The following is an 18,918-nucleotide window of genomic DNA, read 5'->3' on the forward strand; positions in this document are numbered from 1 at the left end:
CTGACGACGCTGACTATCAATCGACGTTTGCGAGAGCGTATATTAATTAACGCGGCGTCGCGACGCGCGCACTCGATTTCCGTCGTTTATAGGCACGCGCTAGCCCGCTGTACTTTTATTTTTTATTATTTTATACGCGAGGACGTACGTGACGTACGTACATAGTTACATATACATACCAAACGCCAGATCTCGCTTCACGACTCCGCGAGTTCGACGCGGCGGGCGGGAAACGCGAACGTTCGCGCATGCGCGCGTCACGTTCGCTACCGCTGCATTCTTTAAGCCCCTTGCACAATGCCGGGCAACAGGCAATGGGAATAGGAAAACACCAAGGTTGCGTTCCAAAATTCACTCCGAGTAACTAAAATCTATAGTTTACGTCACGTACACTATAGCATTTTAGTTAACTAGAGTGAATTTTGGAACGCAGCCCAAAAAATCGTTAATTACAACCTAAAAAATTTAAATGCTGATTGATTGGCAACAGGCAATAGGCACAGAATTTCCAACGCTACGGAAACTCTGTATGTCTATTACCTGTGTCACTGTTTATTTTATACATATTTATACATATGATTTCTGATTTCTATTCCCTGTTCCTATTGCCTGTTGCCTGGCATTGTGTAAGGGGCTTAATTTTCGACAAACAGATGATTACGATCCGTATGATATTCAAGCGTTCGTGGACAGCGACGTTGTGTCCAAGAGCGACTTTACCGTCCATGTTACAGGAATATAATAATTATCTATCGCGCGATTTATTTGTGACGCGAAGATAAAAGACGCAAAGAGAATTTCGTTTACCTTCGAATTCGCCACGTCGCAGCGCGAAACTAATCGCGCATGTGCATGGTAAAATTTAAAACCGTGGAGCATAAAAGAATCTAGAGGCTGTAACGTATGGAAAAAATGAGTAATAGAATCAATATAAAAATAAAACTGTAAACGCTTTCTTGATTGGTCAATTAGTAAAATTCCTTGTTCTAATATGGGTCAATCAAACGCTTCGAACCATTATTTATAGCGTCAAGTGGACCGTAGCCTATAATTACACATTTAGGATTTATTGCATTCCCAAACGCTATTAATTAAAATGTAGAATTGAAGTAAGGAAATATTGATAAATATAAAAATATTATAAGAATTAAAGCGCAGCCTGCAAATATAAAATATTTATAAATAAGACTGTAATTATTTATTGTATTAAATATATTTATATAATTATATATTTATGTATATGTAAATACATATTGGGAGCTTTCCAGCAAGCGACACAAGTCGACATAAGTATTGTTTTCTCTTTGTCACTTATTGCCAAAAAAGAAAGATAGAATGGACGCGTTCAGCAGACACAACTGTTGCACAATTGTTGAGTTCGTCTTATCAATACTCTGCGTTGATTAGGTGGTTCTAAAAGTAAGAACCAATCACGTTCAATTGCTACTGAGCGGTTTGGTCTGCTGAACGCGACCAATCTATCTTTCTTGACTTTTGTGTCGATTTGTGTCGCTTGTTGGAAAGCTCCTTTTATTCTTTATTTAATTTCGAGATTCGTTCCTATTCAACTCCCAAGATGGCGCATATGCCGTAAACGGAGTGGCTGGGAGTCTGGGAGTCTACCTTCTGCACCGAGAGTTCTGATTGGCTTCTGCTTTCCTGCTTTCTGCTATTCTGCCAAGGTGTGAATTTTTCCGAAGAGTGTAGTTCTCGTGGCTCGTGGTTCTGCTTTCTTTCTGTTCTCGGTATATCGTTTCTAGGTTAATGTGCTGGGGATTATTTTACATTATTTCCTGAGATCACATGATAAATGTATATCATATGTGAATTTTGAAGGTGTTTGTGAAGCGCGTTTCAACCAACTGCTTCATGAATGCGAAAACTACGATCTCGTAATACAGCACTCGGTTTTCTTCTCGAGTGACAAATGTTAGAGGTTAGTATGTTTTTCAAAATTTATTTATTTTTAACAATTAAACATTCCGTTTTAAACATAATTATCTGTTTGTGGTACTCAATTGTACAAGCATTTTAATAAAATGCAACACATTCTGTTTATTCAATGGTAATTCTCAAAATATAATTTGTGTCTTTTTATTTCAGGAGATGACAATATTTTACTGATTTTTGATATATAGAGTATATATCAAAAGAAAAATGTCAGACGATCCAAGCTTGTATAGATTAGAGGGAACAGTAGGGGATCAAGCAGGTGGTCTGGTCATACGTAAGAAAGCTTCGGACCACACTTTCAAGAAGCCTTCTATCCTCGGTCTCGACAAACTTGCAGAACGAAAAAGAAGGGAACAATCGCAGGAACCTACCAGTTCCAAGTCTAACAAATCTGAAGGAAAAGACAGAAGATATCGATCTTACGAAGAGGAAACTCCTACTCATACTGGAGGTGTCAATTCCGAAGCGCAACAGAGATTGGAGGCGCGACTCAAGCGTCAGCGATTAAGCGCGGATGATAGGAATTCTAGAAATTCATATAAAGGACGTGAGAGAGACAGAGATATGTACAGGCGAAGGGATCGCGACAGTCGGAGCAGAGATAGTAGCGTGAGGCAAACACCTCTGAGATTTAAAGACGAGCCCCAGACGCCGAAGTTCCGAATGAGAGATCCAACTTCTAAGAGCAATTGGGACGATGATGAAGACGAAGAGCCGAGACGATCGAGCTGGGATCATCCGACACCGAATCTTTATGGTAACAGAGATGGTCGCGACAGTGTCAGAAGTGAATTTACTCCTTCTTATAAGTACAACTCGTGGAACAAAGATTTTAAGAGTTCCGGTGCCACTCCAATGATAGACGGAGAGGAGAAGGAACTGTGGGAAGAGGAACAGCAGCGACTAGACCGAGAGTGGTATGCGCTAGACGACGGAGAGAATAACGCTTTCGCCAATGTGTCCGAGGAATATACACGAAAGAAAGAAATGGAATTGGAGGCTAGGAGGCAGAAACGTCTTTCCGCCCAGCAACGACAGATAAATAAGGACAACGAATTATGGGAGCGTAATCGTATGTTAACGTCCGGAGTGGTGAGCTCGTTGGACCACGACGACGATCCTGACGACGAGGGAGAGGCGAGAGTTCACTTGCTGGTTCACAACGTGGTTCCACCGTTTCTGGATGGGCGCATCGTGTTCACGAAGCAGCCGGAACCGGTTGTACCCGTGCGTGATCCCACTTCCGACATGGCTATGGTAGCGAGGAAAGGTTCGGCGCTGGTCAAGGCATACCGTGAGCAAAAGGAGAGACGTAGGGCGCAGAAGAAGCATTGGGAACTGGCCGGAACGCACATCGGCAATATTATGGGTGTACATGATCGACGTAAAGACGACAAGGAGCTTGCAGGGCAAGAGACGGACTTCAAGGCCGGACAAAAGTACGCTCGGCACATAGGGTCCGGAGAGGTGACGGGAGAAGCTAGGCACAGATCTATACAGCATCAAAGGAGGAGTCTCCCTGTGTTCGCGGTACGTCAGGAACTGCTGAACATTATCAGGGAGAACAACGTCGTTGTAATAGTAGGTGAAACCGGTAGCGGCAAAACTACGCAATTAACGCAGTATCTTCACGAGGACGGCTACAGTCGCAACGGTATTATTGGTTGTACTCAGCCTAGAAGGGTCGCTGCTATGTCCGTCGCGAAAAGAGTATCCGACGAGATGGCCACTGCTCTAGGCGAAAAGGTCGGATATGCGATACGTTTCGAAGACTGTACTTCGAAGGATGTAAGTGACAGTAATTTAAATATAATTTAAACATCCATATGTTTTGTCTAAGATATAAAACTCGTATATGTTTTGATACCATGCATATAACATACAAATTTTATCTTTACAGACGGTCATCAAATACATGACCGACGGTATTTTACTAAGAGAAAGCTTGAGGGAAGGAGATCTGGATCGTTACAGCGTGATTATAATGGACGAAGCTCATGAACGATCACTTTCCACCGACGTATTATTTGGTCTCCTTAGAGAGGTATAGTTCGCGTTTTGTTCTTGTATTATTTTAACATTCCCATATCAACAGTCTTTTTAATTAAAAAATGTTTACAGGTTGTCGCTAGACGGCATGATTTAAAATTAATCGTCACTTCCGCGACGATGGATAGCAGCAAGTTCTCCGCTTTCTTTGGAAATGCGGCAACATTCCAAATACCTGGACGCACGTTCCCCGTCGAAGTGCTGCACGCGAAAAATCCGGTCGAGGATTACGTGGACGCGGCTGTGAAGCAGGTCTTGCAGATTCATTTGCAGCCCAAAAGCGGCGACGTATTGGTCTTTATGCCCGGTCAAGAGGACATCGAAGTCACTTGCGAAGCTCTGAAAGAACGTTTAGCCGAAATCGAATCGGCTCCGCCTCTTTCCATCCTGCCTATTTATTCCCAGCTGCCGTCGGACCTGCAGGCGAAGATCTTCCAACGATCCGAGGGAGGTCTTCGCAAATGTGTCGTGGCGACCAATATAGCAGAAACGTCGTTGACAGTCGACGGAATCGTCTTCGTCGTAGACTCGGGATACTGTAAATTGAAAGTGTACAATCCTCGAATAGGTATGGACGCTCTGCAAGTGTATCCCGTGTCGAGAGCGAATGCTGATCAGAGGCAGGGTCGAGCCGGTCGTACCGGTCCTGGTCAATGCTACAGATTGTACACGCGAAGGCAATACTTGGACGAATTATTATTAACGGGAGTTCCCGAGATACAACGTACAAATTTAGCTAACACGGTACTGCTACTGAAATCGCTGGGAGTTCAAGACTTATTGGCGTTCCATTTCATGGATCCACCGCCGCAAGATAATATATTGAATTCGTTGTATCAGTTGTGGATCTTGGGGGCACTTGATCATACCGGGCGCTTGACACCCCTCGGACGACAAATGGCCGAATTTCCCTTGGATCCACCGCAATGTCAAATGCTTATAGTCGCTTCTCAACTTGGCTGTACCGCGGATATCCTCATTATCGTCTCCATGCTGTCGGTTCCATCGATCTTCTATCGACCAAAGGGACGCGAGGAAGATTCAGATTCGGCACGCGAAAAGTTCCAGGTGCCGGAATCAGATCACCTGACATATTTAAATGTATACAATCAATGGAAGGCGAATGGTTATTCGAGTTCCTGGTGTAATGACCATTTCATACATGCAAAGGCGATGCGCAAGGTGCGGGAGGTACGGTCGCAGCTCGAGGAAATTCTGAAGCAACAGAAGATGGACGTCGTTAGTTGCGGCACCGACTGGGACATCGTACGAAAATGCATCTGTTCCGCTTACTTTCACCAAGCGGCGCGCTTGAAGGGCATCGGCGAGTACGTCAATTGCCGTACTGGAATGCCTTGCCATCTTCATCCCACCTCCGCGCTGTTCGGCATGGGCTTCACACCTGACTACGTCGTATACCACGAGCTCGTGATGACCGCCAAGGAATACATGCAGTGTGTCACTGCAGTGGACGGTCACTGGTTAGCTGAATTGGGCCCAATGTTCTTCAGTGTGAAGGAGACTGGTCGAAGCGGTCGTGCGAAACGACGGCAAGCGATGCAACACCTCCACGAGATGGAGCATCAGATGAAAGAGGCCGAGGAAGAGATGAAGGCACGCGCTCAGGAGCAACTCGAGCGAGAACAGGCATCAGTCCGAAAGAAGGAAATTTTAACGCCTGGTGTTAGGGAACCGGGTACCCCCGCCCCGTATCGTAACACACCCGGAAGATTAGGATTGTAATCGGTTTTACATTCCTAAGCTTTCAGTTTTTTTATGTACAATGTCGTGAATTAGGGTACCTATATGTTTGACAAACAGAGGTCTTTTTCCCTACTGTAATACTGAAGTTACTACTGTATAAAATAATATAAGAAAAAAATAGTAAATATAGCTTGACAATTTATCGCTGTGGCTGCAATATCAGTGATGAAATTTTTAATCTTAATGATCTCTGGATTTTGTTGGTTTCCATTTTTCTTGCAGCACAAACAATACATAATTATAATATACAATTACATTATAAACTGTATTTTCAGATTAGGTAACAATTTAATCTCTGACTCTAAATACAAAATGATAAATATACATATAACACAATTGAAATTTTTTAGATAATTAATATTGTACAAAATACTATGTGTATAAAATATTATCGCTGGATGTAATGAAATTTTTTGTAAATAAAATTATTTTTATTGTAATATTGATTGCTCTTTGTCATAGCCTTATGAGTAAATCTTAGTGCTTGCATAATGGGTCATAGATATAGAAAGCATTGGTATAACTGATAGTCAATCATGTTACATAATGTGCACATTAATAGGCATGCATAGTTTAAACGTGCCCAAAAAAATTTATGTATGTTTATTAATTACACATTAACGATACAATCAACAGTATATCATTCTTTTATTTTAACTGAAGCAATTGCGCAATTAAAATAAATACATAACTGTCTGTATTCGTATGAGCAATTTATTCCCTTCCAGTAAGCAATTTATCATTTTTTTAAACCAGATTCTATCAGATTGTTTAACAATTAATAACCAATTACCTAATAATGAATTTATTAATATATATAATTATGAAAGAAAAACAACATATATCATATTGTCACAAAATATAATTAAATGCAACCCACGAGCATTATTCTTTAAAATGTTTATGAAAATAGTTCATAAAATACACGATGTTGATTTATGCGAGAACCGACAGACTTTTTGCGATATACAATATGTAAAATAACTACATATTTTAATGCAAAATATGCAAAAAATGGCACGTAACTAGAAATAGATAGACCACGATTTTAAATCGATAAAATTAATCCCTTTTTTAGTTCTGAAAATTTTACAAATTTCAAAAGTATTATTTTAATTTTTACATTTATTACTTGGTTCAAAGAATGTACTATTGTAGTTGTAAGCTGATCAGATGGCAGTGTAGTGAAACAACTGTATAGTATTTTTCATAAAAATGAAGGTAGGCTTCAGGTATTTTAATCAGCATTAAACCATTCATTCATTATTTATAATTGAATTGGGGCTAAGAATTATGTACAGAACTCTCGTCATTTTTGAAAATTATGAAAAGTAGACGGATATAGATGTTCTTTGTACAAATACTGTCGAATAGTTTCAGCTTTTTAAATTACTTAAAAGCCTTAATATAGGCTGGGTGCGTGATTTGAGGGATCTGCAACTTTGTCGGAGACTCGCTTGGCCGCGTTTTGTAATTATCACACATACATCGTCCTTCTCATCTAATCCTGTGTTTAACTCGTATTTTTCAAATTCTGTTAGGACCGCATCTAAATTTTCGACTCTCTCTGACAGTAATACAGCTACTTCTCTCCAAGTCTGTAATACAATAAATTAATTGTTATAAAAATTGATTTATAATATACTGAAATTTCACAAATATGAACAGTTACTATTTTATATAAAGTAATATGACAAAGATAATTATTTATGACTTTACTTCTATGTATAAAACGTTACAATTAATAAAAAAATTTACCTTGGTCTCATTGGTCTCGTTTATCATGTTTGACTCGATTTTTTTATTATATTTTTTCTTATTTTTCTTTTGCGATTGTGAGCGTGGTTTCGATTGTACCGCACACGCACTACATATAGCGCTAATGATCGCTAAAGATTCGCTACAAGTTGAAGCTCTAAGTAAGAAGTTTTTGAAGGATACTGGCGTATCCCGGTCAGGGATAGGTAATGTTTGTAAGCAAGGTGCTGTTCGCAGCATCTGTATGCAATCGTAGTCCGGACAATGAGAATGAGAAAGTGATTTTGCAAGGCACGCTATAGTCCTTAATTGCTCCGATTGATAAGCTTCACGTAATCTTTCTACAGCATCAAGTGGAATCAATATTTTGCATGGTCTCTTCCACTTTCCATCCGTGCCAAATTTTTGTAATACAGTCGGTATACTTTCTTCTGCTAACTCTTTAAGCTCGGCAGATATTTGAGAAAGATAAAGAGAAGATGATCCGGCGCTCGCTGCCAAGATGCGCAATATGGCATTTCTCGCCGAAAGTAGTTTTAACATACATATGCGTGTTTCCTCCTGCATTCTTGGATCCTCCTCACTCTGACTAAGCGGTTCCCATCCGCGAACAACCTATTTAACATCATAATTTATTAAATTTATCACTGATATTAAATCAGAGCCTTATAATTCTTCGAATTATATTGCGATTCCTGAAAATACTTACCTCCAAATCACGATTATCTCGCAAAGACGCCCATCTAATTGAATCGAGATGGGGTTGGATATGCATATTGTTCAAAGTAGAAAACAAAGAAGTAGTACTGTCACACCAGCACAAATCGAGCAGCATTTTATCTACAGTCGTCATAGCAAAGTGAAACGAATTTTCTAGGCGCTCTCTTAATTCCACAAAATCTTGAATTTTTATAAAACTCCCATATTTATATGCAAGGGTTAAATGATCCGCGCTCTAAAAAAAGAATTGTAAAGTTCATGTCAATTAGACATAAACAGTCTTGTCTGTTTTCCTTAAATCTAGTATGCTTGAAAACACATACATCCTTATAGTTGGCTATGAAAAATTTCGCTGTATGATCAAGAGTTGTCGAGGCCAGAGGTAAGTTACCGAGAGGCGCGAGAAGCGGCGCATGGAGATGACCCAGTGAATCTAGTTGAAGGTGCTTTACATCAAGTAATGCGAACGCATGATCAGCCGCGACCACTAGACCAGCTTCCAAGTAAATACGCACAAGTAAAATTTTGATGTGAAAATTTACAGGACTCGACAGAAGACCGTGTTCCAATAATGACATTGCCCTGTAAATCCATTGTTTAAAAAATGTGCATGTTTTCAAAGTGTCATTAGCACTTTTTCATTAATATCAATTAGCTTTGTTGTCATGTTGATATGACAAAAAAAAATTATATTATTACCTATAAAGAAAAGATCCATCATTAGTATCAACCCATAATTGATGTAACAAATGCGTAGCTAATAGGATGTATGGGTCTGCTGGACAAAAATCAGTTGGCAATCTATCTTGCATTGGACACAATTCATTGCCTTTTTCATATAAATCGCACAATCGCTTTATCAATTGTTCCTGTTTGTCCTTGTCTGCTAAAGGAGGATGATAGAAGCCACAAATACGCCGCAATTGTTCCAAGTGAATGTGCCTTTGCATTTGTTCTACCGTAGTCGGAAACTCATCTGGTGCAATGCCAATGTCTTCCTCAATCTGCAATATCATAAATAACATTCCATTAAGCAGTTGCAACAATCACTTTAATATTATCAAAATAGAAAAAGTATATATACTAAATACTTATTGCATCGTTTTATATTTAAATTGACATAAATATTGAAACTTAAATTTTATTATAAATATTTTAAAAATATGTATTTAAATTTCATGTTGAATTGCTTTCCTTACCTTTTCAAATAATTCAAACTTAGATTTGGGTGTAAGTAGATTTAGATATAATCGTAAATCTCCAACTACACATCCTTTTTCTCCAAATTGAGAAAAATATTGATGCATAAAATTCATAGAAGTCATGCTATATTGAAGATCTTCGGTCTCGCAACGCTTTAATAATTCTAGGCGGGCCAAATATGGAGCACGAATTTTCTTCTCAGACATATTAATAATGTGATTGAAAAAATCCAAGCATTCTGTCAAACGTTGAAACTTTAAGGCCGCCGAAAGATAATTTTGATAAAATGCCCAATTGTCGATGCTGTATAACAAATATGACAATCTTAAATAATGCAGGCTTAAAGTTATTTATATCAAAATGCTACAAACATGTAAAGTGACGAGAAGAAATATCAATATTTGGTCTTACTTCTCTTCAATAAGTGCGCGATATGCATTGGCCGCTTCAGGAAAACATTCTAGTTTCAATAAACACGTAGCCTTTCGTTGAGGTACATACGAGACGTATGAAGCTAAAGGACTAGACAATACATTCAATATTTCCTCATTTTTGTCTTGCAGTTCTAAGATCATCAGATAAAGTTGCACTTCCTGTTCCGCTTCAATCTTTCCTTCTCTTACTAGTTTTAGGACCTAATATAGTCATGAAAAAGAATTAATTGTCTTTGCAATATTTATTATTATGTGTCAAACTAATGAACTCTATAATTCCATATACGCAATAATAGTAAACAGTAAACAACAATCAATATACTGACCATTCTTTCTGCCAAAGGCAAGATAACTCCTTTCGCTAACTTCTGATCAGCATGAATAGCTTGCATCACTATACTCATAACAGCCCAGAAATAATATGGATTTTTATGAGTCAGTTTATACAAATTGAGAGCAGTTTGCTGTTGTTTCTTATAATCGCCGAGGCGAACGTACGACATAAAGAGATGCGTTAGGAGCTCTTCGTTGTTCGGATCAGCCTTTGCAGCGGCTTCATAAAGCTCGCTAACTTTATCCGCTATACGCATAAATATAAAAATTGAACATAATCGTAATACAATTAAATCTTAAACGTGATCTTTATGTCTCAAGGCAGAAAGACGAGCTAAGAACCTACGTTGATGTATCTCCCTGTAGCAGATGCTCATCGCCTGCAGGGTAGAATCCTCGCAGGGCACCTCGGAGCGCACTTTGTCCATAATGGCCTGGCACTCATTTTCCTTGCCCATACGCAACAGGGCCAGAGCCTTGAGCACCCTGGCGCATTGGTTAGTTGGGTGCTTCTTCAGCACTTTGTCCGCCTCCTGGAGGGCCTTTTTGTTATTTCCATTGTCCAGCCAGTCTGAAACCCAGAGAGAGAAGGCCTCGTACCGGGTGCCATTATATAACCTCGTCACCAGTCCCGGAGTCGCGATCGAGCGACCCGGCGGGACTGTGCGGGACGGATTTGAGGTACGGTCGTCGTCGTCGACGCGGGCATACGTACCGTAAATCGGTCGCAAGCGACGTTCGTTCACCGTGTTGTCCACATGGCCCTTGGACGCCATACTTTTTGCGGTAGCATAAAATCAACAAACCAGAGACACGCACGATCGCCGATCACATCGGCGCATCTTCGACGATCCCGCGGGGACGATTCCGGGGCCGATATATTTTTACGCGCGCCTATCACGCGCCAGACCAACCTCGACGCGACGGAGCACGCTATTGCACGAAAATATTTTTAATTCTTATCCCTCTCCTCATAAGAATCGTAGCTGGTGAAAAGAATGACCGGACACCGGACCGGGCCGCGCTAGGTGGCTAGGTCCCTCTCGTCTCTCGGCTCTCCTTGGAGAACGCAGTAACAGAGTGGAAGGGACGTGGCGAGCCTGGCTGGCTGAATCAACCGGGCACGCTTCAGCCCGTAGTATTTGAAGTCCGTTCATTTTTTATTTGCATTTTTCGGTACAGAGGTTCCCGGCTTTTTTTTTTCCAACGCCGGAATATATATATTCATTTTTAACGCACGAAGTGCTCAAGACCTCAAGAGGATGTAAGTAAAACGAAAAAGTTTTTATTTTTTTTAGATTTTTCAGCACTTTTTTGGGACGTTTCGGAACGCCTACTTTTTACGGTCTGTTCTTTTTGCTGCCGCTATTTATATATTTTTTGTTACTTGTAATGAAATAGGTAGATAGTCCTCACTAATTACATAGTGCTATTTCTCGTAAAAAATTGGTCGAAAAATCCTAATTAACTATTTTTTTCTATATGCATAATGATATCAAGTAATCCAATCAGCGCCGTCCATTAACGGCGGAGCTCAATAATTTTTATATTAGTCTAAAGTATATAATTACTGTTTTATTAAGCATAAGCATTATAAAAAAAAATTATTTAGGACTCTAACAGCACATGTAGATTCTGAGAATGTTCGGAAGATATCGTAAAAGTATATAAAATTATATTTAGCAAAGTTCTCAGTATATATTAAATATAAAATACAGATTATTCGATTGATATTACGTGCTGTTAGACTTTTCGGCTCAATTTTTAAAGAAGAATAGCGCTATAATTAGCTGACACTATTCAAGAAGCACCCTGCATATCGAACAAAGTGAAAAAAGTACAAAAAGTTCAACTATCCTTCAGTTATTTCTTAATCCACCAGGACCGCAGGAGTGAAGTAGGAGAAGTGAAGTCACTAGGCTGGGTTTCTAACCTAATTTACGTTTTTGCGCGTAAATTCAGCCTTCGTTTACGTCCCTCGGAGATTGTCATTCAATTTCTAATTATGTGGAACGAAAGCTCCGTGGGCCTTGGAGGTGGAGGATTTTTGGATGATAGCACGCAGGGTGATACCAGCAAAAAAGGGCCGCAAAGTAATGAAAAGACCATCGTTCCCGTATTGATAAAGCATATCACGTCCACCACGGGAGATCTGCAACTCGCTGGCAGAAACGTAAATATTGTGTCGATCGTCGGAATCCTAATCAATATCGAACAGGACACGACGAAAATCTCGTTCACCGTCCAGGATGACACAGGTATTTTGTTTGTGTTGTCTTGATCTTGATAACAATCGCTTACAATTATAGAACGCAATATCGCAAAAATTTTTGACATTAATATTTTATATTTTTAATAAATTCATTTGTATATGATAAAAATGCCTGTTTTATGTTAGATTCTTGTTTTTATATATTTAATGCACATTTTCTCTCTCTCTATTGTAGTTTTGTACATATATGTATATATTTTAGTATATTGTATAAATTAAACTCCATGTGTAAGTTTTACATAATTAAGAAAAATCTTAAAAACATAATTTGTATACTATTAAAAAATTTCAATTTATCTTCATCGTTAGAAAGAGCAAAAGATTTATTTGGATTTGGTTTTGTGCGATAGGTACTATTACAGCTGTCAAGTGGATAGAAGCAGATAAGAATCCTGCAGAAATTAACTGTTCTATGGAGGTCAATACATATGTACGAGTTTATGGACTGATACGTACACAAAATAATCAACGACACTTATTGATCCTACGTATGCTTCCTCTGGAGGACTTGAACGAACTGACATGCCACTTTATGGAGGTCATGTATGTCATATTGAGGGCTAAAAAACCTGCGGAAGAGAGAGAATCTATTGTACCTACTAATAATTCGTTAACTGATAATACCATGAGTGGTATGTCACGTGAGCAAATTGCGGTTCTTGAGGTTGTTCGATCAGCTAATGAAGCTGAATGCGGTATTGAGAAACGAGATATTTTGGTAAAAGTACCTAAACATATTATACCTCGTGTAGACGAGATATTGGAATTTCTTCTCTGCGAAGGGCACATTTACACAACCAGTTCAGAGGATTTCTTTAAAGCTACCTAAGTCGTGTGTTACCCTTAAAAAGTTCTATAAGATTAAATTTATCTGATAGCTACACAATACATATTTATGTTAAATATAATGCATTTTCAATTGTATATCATGTTACATTTGTTGTAATTTTTTTTTCTACGGATAAATGTGTTTGCTATTAAAAAAAAAAGTAATTTTTTCTGTGGCATTAAATTATCATTCAACAATTATTGATATAAATAATCGTTATGTTTCGAATACGTCATTGTATCATCGTTAAGCTCAAAGTATTTTAATAATAAAATACTTAAAATAAAGAATATTTTGTAAAAAAATCTGGTTTTTTTAAATTATGAACATTACGATGCGCATACTACATACTACGTTCCACAATTGTCACTACTCTTTTTTTTTTTCTTTAGTGAATATTTATCTTTGGTTGGGGACTGGTACCCAACTTTTCGAAACTTTCAATTCCTTAACTCTTAATCAAGCTTTTATTATAAATGAGATCTTCCCATATTATTTATACTATACTTCCTATACCCGTCGCCACAGTCGATATGGCCAGTATCAAAAGGTCACAAAAATATCAATGTCAAATGATGCAACGTTAATCAAGATACTCTTTTTTGGTATGGATTTCGATCGAAATTGTTTAGTTTTTTCCTAGCTTTTTTTTTCTTTTATATATATATAGTATATATATATGATATATATATGATGTGTGTGTGTGTGTGTGTGTGTGCGTGCGTGCGTGCGTGCGTGCGTGTGTTTCTGTGCGAATTTCAAAAAAATGTCAAAAATTTTTTAAATAATTTAACTCTTTATTGTTATCCAATACAAAGATTTTTGTCCTACTTCCTAATAGAGAAGAAATTTTCCTGCGACATTGAGTATGTTCTGAAGAAGCGTTGAACGCGTTCGTTAAAAAAGCGTTCAACTGAACTGCAGATCAACCTCTTTATTGCGATTGTATATCGCGAAGCGCGCGCGAGACTGCCATCTTGCCTAACCTCACTATCCACGTCCATTGTTTGAAACTTTAAACATCGTTTTTTTAACATGCAGTATTGTTCTATTTGATATTTCTGCAAAAGTCGAAAAAAAGGAAACGTCCGAGTCGAGATATTGCAAAATTGAACTTTCATCTACGGCCGGCGTTAAGTTCTTCGCCAAGATTTTTATGTGTGCGCCTCATAATTTGCTACTATGAATGACGCGGACGATGTTATGACAAGCATATACGACACCTTGTTAAATTTACGATATCCACACATTACTAACGTGGAATCGAGGGACCTGGAGGCGACGATTCTCAGTGGCGAAAATCGGATTTCATTACTTTCCTGGCTTCTGACGCTTCTGACGGAGAAGTCATCGTCGATTGTCGTTCATTTGGGAGAGCTGAGGAATGCTGCTTTGGAAGGTATTTCTATTTTGTCGGTTGTTCAATTTGCTGTTTTATATACATATATTCGACAGCTAAACTGGAAATTATATTTTCAATTGTTATTCTGCAATGAATTTATATTTACAGCGAAAAGAATATTTTAAAATGTAGTAACGCATTAAAAAGTATACACATGTCTTTTTAGATCAATTATTCGAATATTACTCGCAGATTGGAATCTGCGACAACAAGGATGTATTACTGGTTTGTTTATAAAATATTTTATTCGATTATGCTGCATATCATGATAATTACGTTGACATTTTATACCAATATATAATATTTTATGTTAGGGTAAATGTTCCTTGAAAGAGCAACTGCCAACTTTAAGATTATTGCTGGATTTTATGAGAAAGGTATACATGGAACCTTTTGCAAGTACAAATGAGACAGAAGGGACACCTACGGATATTATTAAGGTACGTTGAGGTATGATAATATGGAATAAATATATTATTTTTGTATAAATGAATATATTAATTACAAAAATTTATGTTGTAAACATATTTTAGCTGTGCATCGATGATGCTGACCAGGCTTCCTCTCTTCCCGTCGTTAAACCACAAATAAGTTATGTAGAAGCTATTAAATATTTTGAAGAAAGTGAGAAAGAGATGTTAAATAATGATTGTGGAGAAATTAGACCTAACTTACTTGAAGACTTACACGCAGAGGTACAACAGTGTTATATTAATAAAAATTATAAACAAGATATAATATACAAATTACTGATATTTTATGTAAAAATTAATATAGACTGATGATAGACTGGTTAACGAAGAACAGGACGCGCTATTTGACAAAGAGAAAGAAAAGTTTATGGAAGCGTTTCACACGATTTCATCTTGGCCAGTGAAAGTTAAGAGTTTAGATAAAGATATCTCTGATTCTATTTGTTCGAACATTAAAAGTATATGCTCGGATTTTTCCTCTTTGAAAAAGGTAAGATTTTTATCCACCAGTTGTATTTCTTGCAAAATTTTCACGAATGTCAAAATGCGCCTCCATTTATACTTGTAGGTACTGCAAGCAAAAGAAGAGATATCTAACGTGAAATTAGCGAAGGGATTACCGAAGACTGCCGCACCTTTAAACGCAATTATAGAAAATATAGTCATTTATAATGAGGAACTCAGGAATCTAATAAGCAACATTGAATAATTTCGTATTTATACTCGTGTATGTAGCCCCATAATTGTTTAGTGTAATTTATGACGCTCTAACCGTTTGTGTAATATACAAAAGAACAGAATTGCCTATTTATATATATATATAATTGTACTACAAACTCTGTTAGCAGAGGGAGATGCTTTGATACCAAGATAAAAATAAAATAATTATATAGGTTTTTAACTTATGTGTTTATATTTGTCTGTTGACATACATCTCTGGAAGTTTATAATCTAAGATCTAGGTCGCTCCTTCTTCTCTTTGTAAAGAGCAAGCAGAGAAACGTTTGCGACTTTCACCACCTTAAATCGTACTCCAGGAATATCACCGACGGCATGGCCTTTACGACCGAAACCCGCCACTAGAACTTCATCGTTCTCCTCGATGTTGTTAAGACAACCGTCCCTCGGCACGAAAGCTGTAATCTTCTTTCCGTTCTTAATCAGCTGTACCCTGACGCACTTACGAATGGCAGAATTTGGCTGTTTGGCCTCTACACCGCTATTGAACGATGAGACACCAATAAGTTAATGTGACAAACTGGACACAAGCGTTAAAGATCATCATATGGATGTTATTGCTTACACTTTTTCCAAGACGATGCCTTTAGCATGAGAAGCACCGCCGAAGGGATTGGCCTTCCATCTAGTTCCCAAATGTGCCTTTTTGTAGTCTTTATCATTCCATCGCTGCTCACGTCTGTGATTCACGTGCTTGCGCGCGGTGCGAAGACCTCTGGGTTTACCTGTAACATAAAGAAAGTGAATAACTAGGTTATATTTTGTACTATATTTTCTCGAGCGCAAAAATAAACTCCTTGGTACAGAAAAATATTAAAAATATCTACGCGTTCGCGAATACAAGATATAGTTATTGTGTTAATACCAAATACTATTTACATTGGCATGGTCTGACAATTATTGCTACACGTTGTTCTCGGCACCTCGAAGCACGCTGCGCGTCAAGGGAAAAAATATAATTTGTACATTCGTAAGTGCTCGCAGCGTAGAAAATGTTGAACAAATTATGTCGACAGAATTTCTGTCAAAATATTTACGCTTTTTATAATCACTACTCGTTAATAATATTTAATTCAAATAATATTAGGGAAGCTTGCAACATACCCATCGTTCCTCACGCGATTTACAACCGGAAAGAGTCAATCGTCCATGAGCTGAAATGCAAATCGTAATGGCTCCTGCACATAGAAAGCGGAAATGTTAACCGCAAGGCAAGAAGCGACGTTATAGCATAGCCAATCAACGGCCGATATTCGTAGAGGCCTATTAAGGAGGATTCACACTGCTTCGACATTTTAAGGGCCAATTTCACCAACCACAGTTAGCTTAAAGCTATATCCACACAAACTTGCATAGGTGCATAACCATATGCATAATGAAACGGATTGGTCTATTTCCTTATGCACATGCATATGGACCAATTAATTCTCTTATGCTTATGTTTATGCGCTATGCAAGTTTGTCTGGATTGACCTTAAAGGTAAAATTTCATGAGCAGTGAAAAGCAGCAGCAGATTGTACTGATTGGCTACAAAATAGAGAAGTTGTAGAAACTCGAGAACTTCTCTATTTTGCAGCCAATCAGTACGATCTGCTGCTGCTTTTCACTGCTCATGAAATTTCACCTTAAGGCCCGGTGTCCACGATGCAAGAACTGTGTCCAAGTTTCGGTTTAAGCCAATGAAACGGCTACTTTTCTGTAAGAGCTGCAAGTTGATTGGCTTAAATCGAAACTTGGACACAGTTCTTGCATCGTGGACACCGGGCTTAACCGATGGTTAAAGTTAACAGAATTGACTAATAGTAATAAATTCACCCTGCTTTCTATTGGTCAATCCTGCTAACTTTAACCGTCGATTAAGCTAACTGTGGTTGGTGAAATTGGCCTTAAAGGTGAAATTTCATGGGCAGTGAAAAGCAGCAGCAGATCGTACTGATTGGCTACAAAATAGAGAAGTTCTAAAAACTCGAGAACTTCTCTATTTTGCAGCCAATCAGTACGATCTGCTGCTGTTTTTCACTGCCCATGAAATTTCACCTTAAGGGTGCGGTCTCACATGGACTGATATTTTCCGCGTAACGCTTATCGCGTAACCGATCAGAAGCGCGAATATGCGTAACCGAAAATGCGAAACGCTCTCTCTCTTCTAATTGGTTACGCGGTTACACGTTACGCAGAAAATACATGCCATGTGACTCCAGCCTAACTTTTCTTCAGTCCGAGAACCGTGGACACAAGGTGGGTTTTCATGGTTAGTTCCTAGAAGTTAATTTCCTAGAAATTACTAAACTGCTGCTCGCTGCTACAGTATTTCACTGCCCATAAAAACCCACCATTTAGGCCGGTATTCATAGTCAATTTTTATATTTAAAACCGTCTTAAGTACAATCTTAAGATGTCGTGAACCAATCACAGACCCGTATTAGCATCTTAAGACATTACTTAAGCCGGTCTTAAAATAAGAACCGACTATGAATACCGGCCTAAGGGTCACTTCGATCAAGCTTTGATTAATTTAATCATTAATTAGTCTACTGAAAATGACCAATCGCATTTGTCAATCTGCTTAATGAGCAAATACGATTGGTCATTTCCAATGGACTAATCAACGATTAAGTTAATCGGAGTTTGGTCAAAATGGCCCTTAATGTAGAGTGCGCTGTCGACAGCATGCATAGAAAGCACGCATGCGCAATAGACTGTTGCGCAATTGACATTATACCGATACTAGCGTACTCTATGATAAATTCTCTCTTTTTTTTGTTTGGATTAAGGCTAGTTCAGACAACCTTACGTAGTCATAAAATATATCAAAACGTTGACCAATCATACATCTGACATGGAAGACGCCATATTGCTTTTTTTTCTAAAGTGAAACGTCATCGTATATGCAAAACCGTTTGAATAACCCTTTAAACACTTTTGCGTTTTTTCTTTTGTGACCGTTATATATAGTAATGCTTCCAATAATTCCCTTCTATATAGGTAC

General features: G+C 38.3%; 5 protein-coding genes across 5 annotated transcripts; 3 read left to right on the plus strand and 2 right to left on the minus strand.

Moving 5' to 3' along the window:
- The first annotated feature begins 1,649 nt into the window (after positions 1-1,649).
- LOC112464614 (pre-mRNA-splicing factor ATP-dependent RNA helicase PRP16) lies at positions 1,650-6,144 on the plus strand. Its single transcript, XM_025031727.1, has 4 exons — positions 1,650-1,936; positions 2,104-3,741; positions 3,854-3,997; positions 4,075-6,144. Exons 2-4 carry the CDS (start codon positions 2,158-2,160, stop codon positions 5,743-5,745), a joined length of 3,399 nt encoding a protein of 1,132 aa, XP_024887495.1. The 5' UTR covers positions 1,650-1,936; positions 2,104-2,157; the 3' UTR covers positions 5,746-6,144.
- A 463-nt stretch (positions 6,145-6,607) lies between these two features.
- On the minus strand, positions 6,608-11,408 carry LOC112464609 (N-alpha-acetyltransferase 25, NatB auxiliary subunit). The gene is made up of 10 exons (XM_025031721.1): positions 10,930-11,408; positions 10,561-10,785; positions 10,208-10,461; positions 9,859-10,082; positions 9,444-9,750; positions 8,944-9,248; positions 8,568-8,826; positions 8,234-8,479; positions 7,525-8,139; positions 6,608-7,364 (listed from the first exon to the last, which is right to left on the minus strand). Exons 1-10 carry the CDS (start codon positions 10,988-10,990, stop codon positions 7,143-7,145), a joined length of 2,718 nt encoding a protein of 905 aa, XP_024887489.1. The 5' UTR covers positions 10,991-11,408; the 3' UTR covers positions 6,608-7,142.
- A 687-nt stretch (positions 11,409-12,095) lies between these two features.
- On the plus strand, positions 12,096-13,569 carry LOC112464610 (replication protein A 32 kDa subunit). Its single transcript, XM_025031722.1, has 2 exons — positions 12,096-12,472; positions 12,837-13,569. Exons 1-2 carry the CDS (start codon positions 12,220-12,222, stop codon positions 13,313-13,315), a joined length of 732 nt encoding a protein of 243 aa, XP_024887490.1. The 5' UTR covers positions 12,096-12,219; the 3' UTR covers positions 13,316-13,569.
- Positions 13,570-14,161: 592 nt separating this feature from the next.
- LOC112464616 lies at positions 14,162-16,091 on the plus strand. The gene is made up of 6 exons (XM_025031731.1): positions 14,162-14,714; positions 14,884-14,942; positions 15,032-15,157; positions 15,251-15,412; positions 15,495-15,680; positions 15,759-16,091. Exons 1-6 carry the CDS (start codon positions 14,498-14,500, stop codon positions 15,897-15,899), a joined length of 891 nt encoding a protein of 296 aa, XP_024887499.1. The 5' UTR covers positions 14,162-14,497; the 3' UTR covers positions 15,900-16,091.
- LOC112464617 (40S ribosomal protein S23) lies at positions 16,081-17,123 on the minus strand. The gene is made up of 3 exons (XM_025031732.1): positions 17,033-17,123; positions 16,494-16,653; positions 16,081-16,409 (listed from the first exon to the last, which is right to left on the minus strand). Exons 1-3 carry the CDS (start codon positions 17,034-17,036, stop codon positions 16,142-16,144), a joined length of 432 nt encoding a protein of 143 aa, XP_024887500.1. The 5' UTR covers positions 17,037-17,123; the 3' UTR covers positions 16,081-16,141.
- Between the last annotated feature and the right edge of the window lie 1,795 nt (positions 17,124-18,918).

The sequence above is a fragment of the Temnothorax curvispinosus genome, unplaced genomic scaffold (assembly GCF_003070985.1).
Source record: "Temnothorax curvispinosus isolate PA1 unplaced genomic scaffold, ASM307098v1 QBEX01014331.1, whole genome shotgun sequence".
NCBI lineage: Eukaryota > Metazoa > Arthropoda > Insecta > Hymenoptera > Formicidae > Temnothorax > Temnothorax curvispinosus.

What these genes read in the sequence shown, in the direction of transcription:
- LOC112464617 (XM_025031732.1), bottom strand. An exon ending in GGCATCGTCTTGGAAAAAGT is followed by an intron (nt 16,410 to 16,493) that starts GTAAGCAATAAC and finishes ATCGTTCAATAG; the next exon opens with CGGTGTAGAGGCCAAACAGC.
- LOC112464610 (XM_025031722.1), top strand. Translation starts at nt 12,220, where the DNA reads ATGTGGAACGAAAGCTCCGTGGGCCTTGGAGGTGGAGGATTTTTGGAT. An exon ending in CACCGTCCAGGATGACACAG is followed by an intron (nt 12,473 to 12,836) that starts GTATTTTGTTTG and finishes TTTGTGCGATAG; the next exon opens with GTACTATTACAGCTGTCAAG.
- LOC112464614 (XM_025031727.1), top strand. Translation starts at nt 2,158, where the DNA reads ATGTCAGACGATCCAAGCTTGTATAGATTAGAGGGAACAGTAGGGGAT. An exon ending in AAGACTGTACTTCGAAGGAT is followed by an intron (nt 3,742 to 3,853) that starts GTAAGTGACAGT and finishes TTATCTTTACAG; the next exon opens with ACGGTCATCAAATACATGAC. An exon ending in TATTTGGTCTCCTTAGAGAG is followed by an intron (nt 3,998 to 4,074) that starts GTATAGTTCGCG and finishes AAATGTTTACAG; the next exon opens with GTTGTCGCTAGACGGCATGA.
- LOC112464616 (XM_025031731.1), top strand. Translation starts at nt 14,498, where the DNA reads ATGAATGACGCGGACGATGTTATGACAAGCATATACGACACCTTGTTA. An exon ending in ACAACAAGGATGTATTACTG is followed by an intron (nt 14,943 to 15,031) that starts GTTTGTTTATAA and finishes ATTTTATGTTAG; the next exon opens with GGTAAATGTTCCTTGAAAGA. An exon ending in ATTTTTCCTCTTTGAAAAAG is followed by an intron (nt 15,681 to 15,758) that starts GTAAGATTTTTA and finishes TTATACTTGTAG; the next exon opens with GTACTGCAAGCAAAAGAAGA.
- LOC112464609 (XM_025031721.1), bottom strand. Translation starts at nt 10,990, where the DNA reads ATGGCGTCCAAGGGCCATGTGGACAACACGGTGAACGAACGTCGCTTG. An exon ending in TGCCTTTGGCAGAAAGAATG is followed by an intron (nt 10,083 to 10,207) that starts GTCAGTATATTG and finishes TGACTATATTAG; the next exon opens with GTCCTAAAACTAGTAAGAGA. An exon ending in GAGATAATCGTGATTTGGAG is followed by an intron (nt 8,140 to 8,233) that starts GTAAGTATTTTC and finishes GATGTTAAATAG; the next exon opens with GTTGTTCGCGGATGGGAACC.